The sequence below is a fragment of the Acipenser ruthenus genome, chromosome 17, assembly GCF_902713425.1.
Source record: "Acipenser ruthenus chromosome 17, fAciRut3.2 maternal haplotype, whole genome shotgun sequence".
Classification (NCBI taxonomy): Eukaryota; Metazoa; Chordata; class Actinopteri; order Acipenseriformes; family Acipenseridae; genus Acipenser; species Acipenser ruthenus.
In genome coordinates, this window is record NC_081205.1 from 9,627,874 (window position 1) to 9,641,827 (window position 13,954).

A 13,954-nucleotide genomic window follows, 5' to 3' on the forward strand; every position below is an offset into this window, starting at 1 on the left:
AAGGAACCTCCACCATGCTTCACTGTTGCCTGCAGACACTCATTCGTGTACCGCTCTCCAGCCCTTCGGCGAACAAACTGCCTTCTGCTACAGCCAAATATTTCAAATTTTGACTCATCAGTCCAGAGCACCTGCTGCCATTTTTCTGCACCCCAGTTCCTGTGTTTTCATGCATAGTTGAGTCGCTTGGCCTTGTTTCCACGTTGGAGGTATGGCTTTTTGGCCGCAAGTCTTCCATGAAGGCCACTTCTGACCAGACTTCTCCGGACAGTAGATGGGTGTACCAGGGTCCCACTGTTTTCTGCCAATTCTGATCTGATGGCACTGCTGGACATCTTCCGATTGCGAAGGAAAGTAAGCATGATGTGTCTTTCGTCTGCTGCAGTAAGTTTCCTTGGCCGACCACTGCGTCTACGGTCCTCAACGTTGCCCGTTTCTTTGTGCTTCTTCAAAAGAGCTTGGACAGCACATCTGGAAACCCCTGTCTGCCTTGAAATTTCTGCCTGGGAGAGACTTTGCTGATGCAGTATAAATGCCTTGTGTCTTGTTGCTGTGCTCAGACTTGCCATGGTGTATGACTTTTGACAGTAAACTGTCTTCAGCAACCTCACCTTGTTAGCTGAGTTTGGCTGTTCCTCACCCAGTTTTATTCCTCCTACACAGCTGTTTCTGTTTCAGTTAATGATTGTGTTTCAACCTACATATTGAATTGATGATCATTAGCACCTGTTTGGTATAATTGTTTAATCATACACCTGACTATATGCCTACAAAATCCCTGACTTTGTGCAAGTGTACCTAGACGAATTGATGCTGTTGAAGGCAAAGGGTAGTCACACCAAATATGGATTTGATTTAGATTTTTCTTCTGTTCACTCACTTTGCATTTAGTTAATTGATAAATATAATCTATTAACGTCTATTTTTTTTCTTACTTTACAGCATTTTTTCACACCTGTCTAAAACTTTTGCACAGTACTGTGTATATATATATATATATACAGACGTGCTCAAATTTGTTGGTACCCTTACAGCTCATTGAAATAATGCTTCATTCCTTCTGAAAAGAGATGAAATTAAAAGCTATTTTATCATGTATACTTGCATGCCTTTGGTATGTCATAGAATAAAGCAAAGAAGCTGTGAAAAAGAGATGAATTATTGCTTATTCTACAAAGATATTCTAAAATGGCCTGGACACTTTTGTTGGTACCCCTTAGAAAAAATAATAAATAACTGGATTATAGTGATATTTCAAACTAATTAGTTTCTTTAATTAGTATCACACATGTCTCCAATCTTGTAATCCGTCATTCAGCCTATTTAAATGGAGAAAAGTAGTCACTGTGCTGTTTGGTATCATTGTGTGCACCACACTGAACATGGACCAGAGAAAGCAAAGGAGAGAGTTGTCTGAGGAGATCAGAAAGAAAATAATAGACAAGCATGGTAAAGGTAAAGGCTACAAGACCATCTCCAAGCAGCTTGATGTTCCTGTGACAACAGTTGCAAATATTATTAAGAAGTTTAAGGACCATGGAACTGTAGCCAACCTCCCTGGGCACGGCCGCAAGAGGAAAATCGACCCCAGATTGAACAGAAGGAAAGTGGAATGGTAGAAAAAGAACCAAGGATAACTGCCAAAGAGATACAAGCTGAACTCCAAGGTGAAGGTACGTCAGTTTCTGATCGCACCATCCGTCGCTTTTTGAGCGAAAGTGGGCTTCATGGAAGAAGACCCAGGAGGACTCCACTTTTGAAAGAAAAACATAAAAAAGCCAGACTGGAATTTGCTAAAATGCATATTGACAAGCCACAATCCTTCTGGTAGAATGTCCTTTGGACAGATGAGTCAAAACTGGAGCTTTTTGGCAAGTCACATCAGCTCTATGTTCACAGACGAAAAAATGAAGCTTTCAAAGAAAAGAACACCATACCTAAAGTGAAATATGGAGGAGGCTCGGTTATGTTTTGGGGCTGCTTTGCTGCGCCTGGCACAGGGTGCCTTGAATCTGTGCAGGGCACAATGAAATCTCAAGACTATCAAGGCATTCTGGAGCGAAACGTACTGCCCAGTGTCAGAAAGCTCTGTCTCAGTCTCAGGTCATGGGTCCTCCAACAGGATAATCACCCAAAAGAATGGATAAGAACAAAACATTGGACTATTCTGAAGTGGCCTTCTATGAGTCCTGATCTGAATCCTATCGAACATCTATGGAAAGAGCTGAAACTTGCAGTCTGGAGAAGGCACCCATCAAACCTGAGACAGCTGGAGCAGTTTGCTCAGGAAGAGTAGGCCAAACTACCTGTTAAAAGGTGCAGAAGTCTCATTGAGAGCTACAGAAAACGTTTGATTGCAGTGATTGCCTCTAAAGGTTGTGCAACAAAATATTAGGTTAGCGGTCCCATCATTTTTGTCCATGCCATTTTCATTTGTTTTCTTATTTACAATATTATGTTGAATAAAAAATCAAAAAGTCTGATTTCTATTAAATATGGAATAAACAATGGTGGATGCCAATTACTTTTGTCAGTTTCAAGTTATTTCAGAGAAAATTGTGCATTCTTCGTTTTTTGTGGAGGGCTACCAACAAATTTGAGCGCGTCTGTATATAGTGACAGTAGGGGGGGGAAAGGAATGTAGGATACAGGACTTCCAAAGTTATGTTTTGTTTCATGTATTTCAATCAAACATTCATATTGCAAGGGACAACCCAAGAGAGGTCACCTGGTCTTTTTAAGGATCTGGTCAACAGAAGGGAGTTTAATGTGTGTCATTAAAAATATTGTGTTGTAACAGAAAATACAGAATGATTTAAATCCATGCAGAACCGAGCCTCCCTGTCTGGTATGATGAGGTCCTCCTTTCTTCCACATACCCCTGTGAGATGTTATACTGTTATAACTTTACACAGTGGATGAACAAGATCCGTGTGACTAATTTGTTTAAAGTCAGACTCAGAGCAGAAAAAAAAAAACATGTGAAGAAATAACCATTTGAGCGTGGGCTGTATGTGGGATAAATATAAAATAGCAGTCTGATGCAACATATTGTGAGGGAAGGCCTGATGACTAAAGACTGGCAGAGCCCAGTGTTCATATTCCTTTATCACAAGTAGAAGAAAGTATGATTCTACATGGTGATTCATAATTTGTCCAACAGTATTGTTTTGCATTGTTTTCAGTTCTACTTGTGTTGTCTACACAACAGTGGCAGATAGGAGGTATATATTAAGATGTGTAATGAAAAATGAGAAGTGACGTGCAGCTGTGTGCTGCTTCCCCCTCGCTTGTCGTCAGGAGTGCAGCCCCATCGCCAGCACTCTGACCTGGGCAGACCCACAAGGAGAAGTGGAATTGTGTTGAAATCTAACTGACACAAGGCTAGCAGATGTCTGTGAGAGGGGACGATGAAGGGTACAAAGAAGAACGGCACTGATCCCAAGGTAAGAGGCAGAGCTGTACAAGGTTCACACGTGGTATTGCTATTCAAACAGGCAACTGATTGGTTTGATCAGGGGTTATTCCTTATCTTATTTGGGATGAGATTTATGAAAATGAAGGTGCTCAGGATCTCAACCACTAAGCAGTTAACGCAACTGGCCTATGGTACTAGTGGAGTTGTGTTTTGTTTGTAGGGCCAGTATCATTCCAGCATTGGGTATCTTTAAGAGAGCTGTGTTGGTTTCAGAATATAGTCAGGGTAGTGATTTCAGAATAAGCATTAGGTTTAAGGAAGTGAAGAAACTAAAGTGACACTTTATGGGAAATGTAGAATATTGTCACAATTATTGCAAGGACTTCAATTTGTAGTGTTGCTGTACAGACCTAAACTAAAAAAAAACAAAAAAAAACGAATTCTCATGTATGATTGATTAGATATATAGACCGAAAACAAATATGGGATACATACTGCCTTACTCAGTAGAGCCACTTTGCTGTTTGAGATCGCACTTGATTACCTGGCTAGCTAACAAACGAAACACCAAGCACTTAAGTATTGTTTGCCAGCTCCTGTAATATGTATTTTACTCAAGCACTTAAGTATTGTTTGCCAGCTCCTGTAATATGTATTTTACTTATTACTTATTCACTTATTACTGATCACTGGTATAAAGTGATAAGGGATCATTCACAAAGAAGGATATGTCCCACAAACAGACTGTTTCGCTCATATTGCTCTTTGTAACTTGGGTCATCTTGAATTCTCTGCATAATCCGCTGCTATAGAGAATGATGTAAGTGTCATTGCTTTTCAAAACTTACCTGTTTCAGCATCAGGGTGAATCAATACACTTGAGTACTGAAAAGTGTAAAAAGCTCTGTTATTTCTACGTAGTGCCGAAATTGACATAGGTTTGTCTATTGGCATACAAACAGGCTTTCTGTCTTATCTGTTACTAACATTATGTTTGTGCTGCAAGTCTGCTATTTTTTGGCTTCAGCTCGGATTTATAAACGTTAATTCCTCAAACATTACTGCTTATGGAGGGAGTTGATGAGTTGTGGTCCTCTACCCTTTTGATCAAGTTTTCAACCTAATAATATACATGTTGTCATTTCTGTAGGATTTGCAATGGGTCTTGGATAAATGGATTAAAATAGATTGAAAATCCTTATAGCCTTAGCAGCATTAGATTCTGTCTTACAGGACAGCCTTATTCCTGGCAGTTACATCCAATAGCCAGGATACCATTTAATGGCATGATCCACAGTTTCATAGGTTTGACCTAGTAGATGTACAATTGTAAAACCATATAGGCTGGACATTGGGTGATTCCTCTTTTCACTTGGTAATTAGTTATACAGCATATTCTGAATAATGATGATATATCAGAAAGGACACATCGACAGCACGATGTCCCTGCTGACTGGTGGAGCTCAAATGTGATATATATTTAAACAAGGCTGGAACCTTGTAGCTACAGACTCATCAGCTTTACTTCAATAACGTGTAAAATAAGGGGTACATTAGAGGATTCGTTTTTATAGTAACAGCATTATTAGAGACATCCAATAAGGATTCAGAAAAGGCTCTGGCTGTTGAGCATGTGCAGTAACCACACCATCCTGTAGATATCCTGCAAAGGGTAGGGATTTATGATACAGCTTGTTCTTTACAATATTGCCATTAACAAATTAAATAAATAAAGGTAAATATTATTTAAACTATGCTTATTTTAATACAAAATTGTCATACAGTAGTGTGCACATTTATTAGAACACCTCAAGATTTGTCATTTATATCCTTTACCTACCTGCATGAAAACCTGTGATTGTGAGAATTTCGATTTTCAATCAGTAATCAGCGATATAGAAACAATAGGCACTCGTGTGAAAATGTTAGACCACTTTGTGCTTTAATTAAACAACTTTTAAAAAGTCTCATGCATTTTACCATTTGTGGATGTGTTCATTTTCTCTTACAATTTAAAATGAACCACATTTGTGGCCTGTTAAAGCCATCAATTAAATTAGACACTAATTTGCCTATTTTGACAATTTTTCAAGATTTTCAGTTGCAGTGGTTTGATTTAATATGCACAAGAAGTAAAAACTACAGAAGCAATGGGGTCTTCTAATACATTTGCGCACTACAGTATTATTTTATAAATGCTAAATTTTAAGGTAATTATAAGAAACTAAGTGAAGTAGACAACTCAGCTAGCGCTGCCTTCGACCACTGTAAGGGTGGGTGGCCTGTCCCTGTGGGAGCTATGTGTAACCTGTTTATTGTGGGAGATCAGGAGTGAGACAGAGGTTTAAAAAGTTATTTACCTAAACTTTAATATGGAACAGGCCAGGGGGCGCATTTATTACTATTACATTGTCCGGAGTGATTCAGTTAAAATGTTAAACATTTTAATATTTGTTTTCGTTATAATCTCAAACAACAGCGTGTTTACAAACAAACCATGGTTAAGAGAAAGCCATTCGGCCCATCAATGCCCAGTTCCTAGTATTTGATTGATCCCAAAACCTTGTCAAGTTGAATTCTAAAGGAATCCAAATGATCCAGTGGTTCAGCATTAACAATGTAGTCTGTTGTTGCTTTCTTGTTTTATTTTTGCAGTTTAGCAGGGACAGGGCCAATCCCCAATGTTAAATTTGTCCCTGGCTCCATTGGCACCGCAGCCCTAAGCACGTTATGCACTGTGCGTACCATTGGTTTGCAAAATTTCAGCTTCACAGACATTTTATGCTTATAGGATTGTACTGTTTATTTAGTGGTAGTAATGAGCAAATGGAAGCAGTTAAATGTGGTTGAGGCCTTGAAATCTTTCTTCTGATGACCCAGATGTGAGAGGGGAAAAAATCAGTAAAGGTACGAACTGTCTTTCTGACACTAACGTTGGTGGAGTTTTATGCACTGAAAATACGCTGACGGTATTGAATGTTACCTGAATTCTGCTGCGCTTCCTAGATTGACCATGGTAGGTGCACATTTATACAAGTTTCATTTGTATTTTAATTTTATCAGTGTCTTATATTAAAATGAATAATACATGTCCTAATCATTAACACATAATTGCCAAGTTGTGTTATTATTATTATTATTATTATTATTACTATTTTTTTTTGTTTTTAACTGCTTGTTTTGTCACAGCATGTAAGATAAAAACAAAAAAAAATATGCTTATACGATGATTACATTGGTTGTAGTGATTGCAACTTTTATTTTTGTTGTGGACTATTTTGCTGTCATTGTAGTTGCTGTTCTGTCTCGATGGCAGTGCAGTGTTTATTCATTTTTAGAAAGGGAAACAGTGATCTAATCTGATTGCCGTTTTGTAATGTTACAGTGTAGGAGCTGTGCAACTCAGGAAAGAACACAAATGCAGCACTCTGATTGGCTGAAACACTTAACAGCATGTTGATGCAGAGTCATTATCCGCATGAGATGGGATGTCGGTGTGGTTCAGTTGTGTGTACCATGTGACAGATTTCTGAGGGCGCTCCTGTCTGGCTCCCTCCATTGGTAGCAGGAACCTGGCACCTTGATTGGCTGGTCAGTTAATTAATTCAAACTATACAGCTGCGTATAAAAGGCTGTAGGTACAATTTGAATTGTAAGCCAGCACTGATACAATGGTTTTGCTAAATGTGTGTAGCTGTACCAGGGAAAGGTGGGTCTTCCCTTAAATACATGAAGATCGGTGTCAGTATTTTGTTTAATTGGTTTATTTGGGTGTTTACAACTAATAAAGTGTTTAAATTTATTCTTATTTGTCTGTGTGTTGCCTGCCTGACCGTTACCACGTGGTCTATGCTGCCACAGTTATTCTAAGTGAGATACTGTTTTTACCTAGGCCAAAAAAGGTCTGATATACCTCTATACATTCCTCCTTTTATATTTAAATATTTAATAAGCAATGGGTCTTAGTGGGGTAAAAAAAAGGGCAACAAGTGATTCCCCAGCACCAAAAAACTGGCAAAAGGTTGTTTTTTGTCAGGGTACATCACTCAAACATTTTCACTGAGATGAATGTAGCTGCACACATTAATTAACTACTGACTTCAATAGGTTACTGAAAAACCAACCGCAGGGGAAACAAACTCAAAGAAGGAAGTCTAACCACATGGTTCCTGGGTGGGGCTTCAGTTGATTATTAACTGTATGTGGCGCAATCTGGAAGATACACCACGGCAATATGAACTGTATGTATTGTTTAACATCCCAGGCAAGCAACACTGACTCGGTGAAACCCCCTTTTTAATGTAAGTCTGTTTATAGAGTGAATTAGAATCCTACATGTGTTTTGGTTTTGAATATTTAGATGATACATAATTATGCATTGGATAACACAACTTCTTTCACAGCAGAATTACAGTCGTGTGCAAATTTATTAGAACACCTGAAGATTTGTCTTTTATATTCTCACCTCTTTACACCTCTAGGTGTGAGAATTTCAATGTTCAGTGAAGTAGACAACTCAGCTAGGGCTTTTGTCAGTGCACTGATTAACCACTGTAAGGGTGGATGACCTGTACCTGTGGTAGCTATATGTAACCTGTTCATTGTGGGAGATCAAGAGTGACTTAGCTAGGGCTTTCGTCAGTGCACTGATTAACCACTGTAAGGGTGGATGACCTGTACCTGTGGGAGCTATGTGCAACCTGTTCATTGTGGGAGATCAGGAGTGAGGTAGAGGTTTAAAAAGTTATTTACCTAAACTTTAATATGGAACAGGCCAGGTGGCCCATCTATTACATATTACATTGTCCAGAGTGATTCAGTTAAAATGTAATTAATTAAAATGTTGTGAAAATTTTTGACCATTTTGTGCAAATTAGGCATCTTAAACAACTTCTAAAACATCTCATGCATTTTACCATTTCTGGCTATGTGTTCCTTTTCTCTTACTATTTTAAATGAATTGCATGTGTAGCCTATTAAAGTTATCAATTCAATTAGACAATTGCTATGTTGACAATTCTCCACGCTTCAGTAACAGTGGTTTGACTTCATATGCACAACAAAATGACAGAAGCAATGGGGTGTTCTAATACATTTGCACACTATTGTAATGTGACTTCATTTTCACCCTTTGTACAATCACATCAGTATTTTGTACAAAGGCGTACTCTTAAATACAATTTTATAGACAACAGGCCTAGACATGTTTCTGTTTGGGTTTTTATTGACCAATAAAAATATAAAAATACATTATTTGGGAGCTAACATCTATGTCCTGATTTAATATTCTTATTTTACCCTAACAATAACTCTTATTTCAAAGTAGTATATTTATGATTTACAAGCTCTTGGGACTCCAATCAATCATAAAGCTTATATAGACAATTAACTCTTTCAGCACGGAGCAACTTTATAGAAAGACTACTCTGGAGCTCCTAATTATAAACTTCCAGTGTCTTATTCTGGAAAATAAATATACATGAGCATATATGCATAGATATACATATTAGTATATTAGATTAGTTTACTGCTCTGGTACTAGAGCGGTCTGCACTCCACTGTAAAGAATGAACATTTCAAAGGGGTTCAATTCAAATCATTTAAAAATCAGTATTTGAGATTAAAATTGTGTCAACTGTAGTTTCAAATCTATTGAAAAATCAAGACTCTAAACAGACTCCACTGACAAACAGATTACAGACTCTCCAGTCTTACATCTATGTGCATTTCCACATTATTAGTTACAAATGTGTTTTAATTTAATAGATCCAGTCTCAAAGGCAAAATAACTGCTAGTTACCACACAATTATTTGGCGTGCTTCTGTATTTCAATGCTAAGTTTGGGTGCTAAAAAAAGTATTGTTCCTTGCCTTGGCCCAGTCCCGGACCTTTCAAACCAAACCAGTTTCACAGCCATGTGTAGCAGAGCCTGAGGTATAGCACAGTGTTTTCATTGGTTGACGGGACAAAAAGAGCCCTAAAAGGTGGATGTCCTTTGTTTAATAAAAGCTTTACTCAGTAAACACTAACGCTGTGTTGCTTCAAAGTGCTATCTACAAGGTTTTGCACTGCAGCCTGAACTGCTTACTGAACTCAGAGCCACGCAATGTAAGTCAGTGGCTTTGACAAGGGTCTACACCCTGCAACAACACCAGTTTGAGAAGGTAAGGATCCTGCATTTACCTTACTTTTTAAAGTAAGATAACCTGAGCTACTAATAAATTGTGAAAAACATTTAGAAAATCTTAACCATTGTAATGCTCTGTGTTTATCAGCGTAGTTCTGAAAGACCACTACCTAGCCTTGTGAATATTCTCTTATTCACAACACATCATTAGACATCATGCCTTTTTTAATGCTACTGGAAGGAGGGTTAGGATCTTTCTAGGACCATTTGAACTTGATCTGTTTCTAATTGACAGGAGTACTGCGTGACAACTAGGGTTCATCAGATTTCATGTGTGCCCTGAACTGTTTAACAACAGCTTATAGCAGCGTATGAGGCAGTGAGAGAGCTTTATCACACACAGGAAATGCTGTCTTCCGCTTCTTTTGAAACACGGTAATGCCAGCAGTTTATTGACCACAAAGGCTACAATAAGAGTACAAATACTGCTGTGCTTCTGTGGTCATCACTGGGAATGATGGACCCATCTCATAATGGAGCTATGCTGGAGGGGGAGAGCCAGCCACACAGAGACTCAGAGGTACGTCTGGGTGGATTGGATTCATTGTTGAAGCTGCGTTTTGGTGGTTAATGGGGGATGTTAGAGACGTAGCTCAGTCCTAGGCCAAATGTGTTGAAAATAGCACAGTCAAATACAATAAAACCTGTTATAATGTTTTTGTTGACGGTCATATTGAAATAAAAATTACAGGAGTGTATATTCGTACATAATAAAAAGCTGTAGGTCGAAGTGTCCATATATTCAACTAATTATATAGGCTTGCAATATTTTTTAAATAATTTCTCTTTGAAATTGGTGACAGGCTCATCCAATTGTCCAGCAATTAAATATAATAGCAAAAAATAATTTTTTGAACAAAAATACTCTACACAGCTTTATATTCCTGTTAAATGTTAATATTCTTTAAACATTTTGTTAAAATGTGTTAGTTGTGGAAAACAAACATGACGGTGGATCTTTTTACCTTTTGAACTGTTTTTAATTCCTATACTGAGAATAAGGTTTGTTTTGGGGAAGATCATAAAATAATTCATAGTTTAATCAATGTCCCCAGGGTCTATTTTTGCTTATGACTCATTAAAGGCTTTGTAATAAAACTGTATTTTTATTTAAACATCATTTAAAAGGGAGCTAAACTGTAATACTGTATAACCTACAAGGTTATTCTTCAGCCATAAGAGTACTTGCGTGAATGTGAGGTGGTGGAGGCTTGATCAATCAATCCCTGTAGTTTGCTTCATGTTTTTTGGGGGGTTGTGTATGTCAATGCTGAAGGTGCACGGTGAAATGACAAAACCAAAAGGACGGTTTTAAACAGAGCTGTTTAGTCCCATTAAACAAAATATAGATACTGTTTCAAGATTGAGTAGAACTGAACCAACAAAAAATAGTACTGAACAGTCTATTGATGTAGACAGAGACAGATCTTAGAATGGCTAATTTCCCATCTTTTTCCTTAGCGTGGATCTAACTTCCCTGCTGGTGGCATGGATACTCAAACCCAATCTCCAACTTTACACTGTTCTTTCTGAGCTGCCCCCCCCCCCCCCCCCCCCCCCCCCCCCCGGTCATAGTTTGTTTTGTTGCTATGGGCAGCTTCCACTAGGTTAGCATCAACAAAGTATTTTAGTCCAGGAACAGTTTGCTATAAATGGGCTTCATATGTGACGAAATCCCGGCCCCTGCTGTGGGTCTGTGGAAGCTCGACGGGTGGTGGTGTATCCGTCCAAACAGAGTCGAAATGGGCTAAATCCTGTAGATGAATGACATCCTGTTCTATATACATACAGGAGAAGTGGTAGCCAGTGTTACCAGCCGTGACAGCTCTCAGTGTAGGTGCGTAACATTGAGTGGTTTGCCCTTTCCACTCGTTTTCACCTCCCGATCAGAGGTTTTCCCTCCAGATCTAGAGTTTTTCCCTCCAGATCAGAGGTTTTCCCTCCAGATCTAGAGGTTTTCCCTCCAGATCAGAGGTTTTCCCTCCAGATCTAGAGGTTTTACTTTTCTGCTCAGGGCAATCTGAAGGTTGGGCAAAGTTTTAATTTTTTTTAAAGCTATATTTTTAATTTTAGAGGTTTTTCTAAAAGTTTTTCTTTTTTTTTTTTCAAAATGTAAACTAAGATGGTGGACACACTGTGACATCATGCCTGTTGGCAACTGTGACCACTGATTTCTATAGAATTTCTTCAGAAATTAGATTTACTTTGACTGATCACATCATGTGCAGTAAGTATTAGGGCCATTAGGCCCACATAGTCTGTGCTGCATAGAATTTGAGTGAGAGGCACAGGTGGGGGCCTAATACTTGTTCCAGGGGAAGTTAGTTGTAATGTCAGTGTTTAAGTGTTGTGCCAGTCAGTGAATATATATTCTGGAAAATAAAGAGAAAAAAAACTATTTGAACGTTATTTTGCAGATGAGCGGTAACTTGCCAATGTTGTTTTCTAGCTTATTTTTTTGCCAGTCATTTTACAACTTAGCCATGGTGTGTCTATATAATATTAGTTATTATACAAGTACAGCATATTCCAATTAATTACATACATGATAATTGCATATTCCTGTTAATTAAAAAAAATGTGAAGCACATTTCTTAAAAAATGCACATGAAGTAGATTCCTGTTAATTACATATCCTGTGTGCCTCAGTTTTATGCATTACACCAGAATAAGTAACATACTTTTTCATAAGAAATGTGCTTCACAATTGTATGTAATTATCAGTTTATGTACTATGCTGTATTTGTTACTGATAATTGCATACACTGGTTAATTGCATAAAATTGTAAGGCACCTGGGCTCTGCAATTAACAAAAAATTACTGTAATATCACTTAACATGATGTGCTTCTGGTATTATTTAAAGGTGGATTTCAGTGCTACTTGCATGAATTGTCTCTTAATAAATTCAGTAGATATTGAACATTTCACCAGCCTAATTAACTGAGCCCTCATTCAGCTCAGTTGTTTGTTTCCCTGAAGTATTAGGTGCAATTTTTAAGGTTTTCATCTAGATTTTATTTTTTGGGGGGGGGAGGGGAGGTCAGGTCTAGGAACACTGGTGCGAAGCTGCTGGCTTTGGCTATCGGTGTCGGTCAGTCTGGTGCACATTTTAGGCATAAAAAACTTGTTGAGCTGGTAAGAAGATTTGAGGGGGCTAAGCTCTGTTAGCCCTAGCCACCTGCCGCCTGTGAATATACATTCAAGTGTGTTTTATTAGTTTACTGGTCTGCTATTTTAAGTGGTGTTATCTTTCCTAGACTTATTTATAGCTATGCAAGTGTTAAAAAAGGGCCTTGCTTCCCTTTATTTATCTGAATGTTTAAATTCCACACCCAATACACAGGCTTGCCATGTTCACACTTTAGGAGTAAAAAGGCATTTTGCTTTTTAACCCCTCAAGCTTTGGAATATCATATCGTATATCAGAAGAAACGCCTAATCTGTTTCAGCATTTTAAACTAGTCTGAGAACATTTATTTTTGGTTTAAATGGTATTTTCTAGTTAATTTAAAAAACATATCTTAGTGTTAAAGGTAAATAAAATGTGTTTCCTTTAAATTGTTGTTGTGCAGTGCGATGGGGGAACTGTGTCCTTCAAGGCGCTACAGGGGTTTCCCAGCAAAGATCAATAAACTTAGAAGACACTATGATCACACAGGAGTCTTTAAAACGATAGGTTGCGGATGCAACCCCGGTTCCCTGAAAGAGAAAATAACCATCAAGGTATGGGACATTGCCGTCAGGCAGTAGGGATTGGCTGAGCTTTATGTCAAAGCTGCCGATAGGCCTCCGCGCAAGCTGCCGTGTAAGCCCGCCCCCCTGGGAGCTTACTATACACAATGCGTGGAGAGTCACTTCCTCTTTTGCCCTTCAGGCCGTGAAGGCTTCCAGAGCGACCTCGCGGCTTGATGGTTATTTTCTCTTTCAGGGAACCGGGGTTGCATCCGCAACCTATCGTTCCCTTTCAAGTCGAAAATAACCATCAAGGTATGGGAACAGTGTACCCAAGCCGTCGCGAGGGAGGATTCTCGGCAGTAGGACAGACTTACGTCATAACGCAACTGCGTAGGCAGTACATCTACGCATATGCGGAGCTGCGCCTCAGCGTCTATGCTCACAATGACACCTGTCCTAAGGTGGAATAGTCACACCATATTGTCAACCACTCTACACGTCCGCAACCTGAGGCGTCATAGAGTGTAACACAGATGCTCCAAATGACGGAGCAGAGGATTCCAGTACATTCAACCGGTAGAACCTCGTAAAAGTATGCGGTGTAACCCAACTGGCTGCAGCGCAAATGTCAGACATGTCTAAAGAGGGCCCAGGATGTTGCCATACCCCTA

At 38.7% G+C, this 13,954-nt stretch overlaps 1 protein-coding gene across 7 annotated transcripts in view; it reads left to right on the forward strand.

Moving 5' to 3' along the window:
* The first annotated feature begins 3,312 nt into the window (after nucleotides 1-3,312).
* The window catches only part of unc13d (unc-13 homolog D (C. elegans)), a 46,139-nt gene continuing 35,497 nt past the window's right edge, over nucleotides 3,313-13,954 (forward strand). For 3 of the 7 annotated variants that reach the window (XM_058989918.1, XM_058989919.1, XM_058989920.1), the window contains exon 1: nucleotides 9,978-10,126. In XM_058989918.1, coding sequence (XP_058845901.1) covers nucleotides 10,061-10,126 — 66 coding nt within the window. In that variant the 5' untranslated portion in view covers nucleotides 9,978-10,060. Of the gene's footprint in view, nucleotides 3,447-9,975; nucleotides 10,127-13,954 lie in introns of those variants that run through there. The other 4 variants (XM_058989922.1, XM_058989923.1, XM_058989921.1 and 1 more) reach the window with 3 other exon arrangements.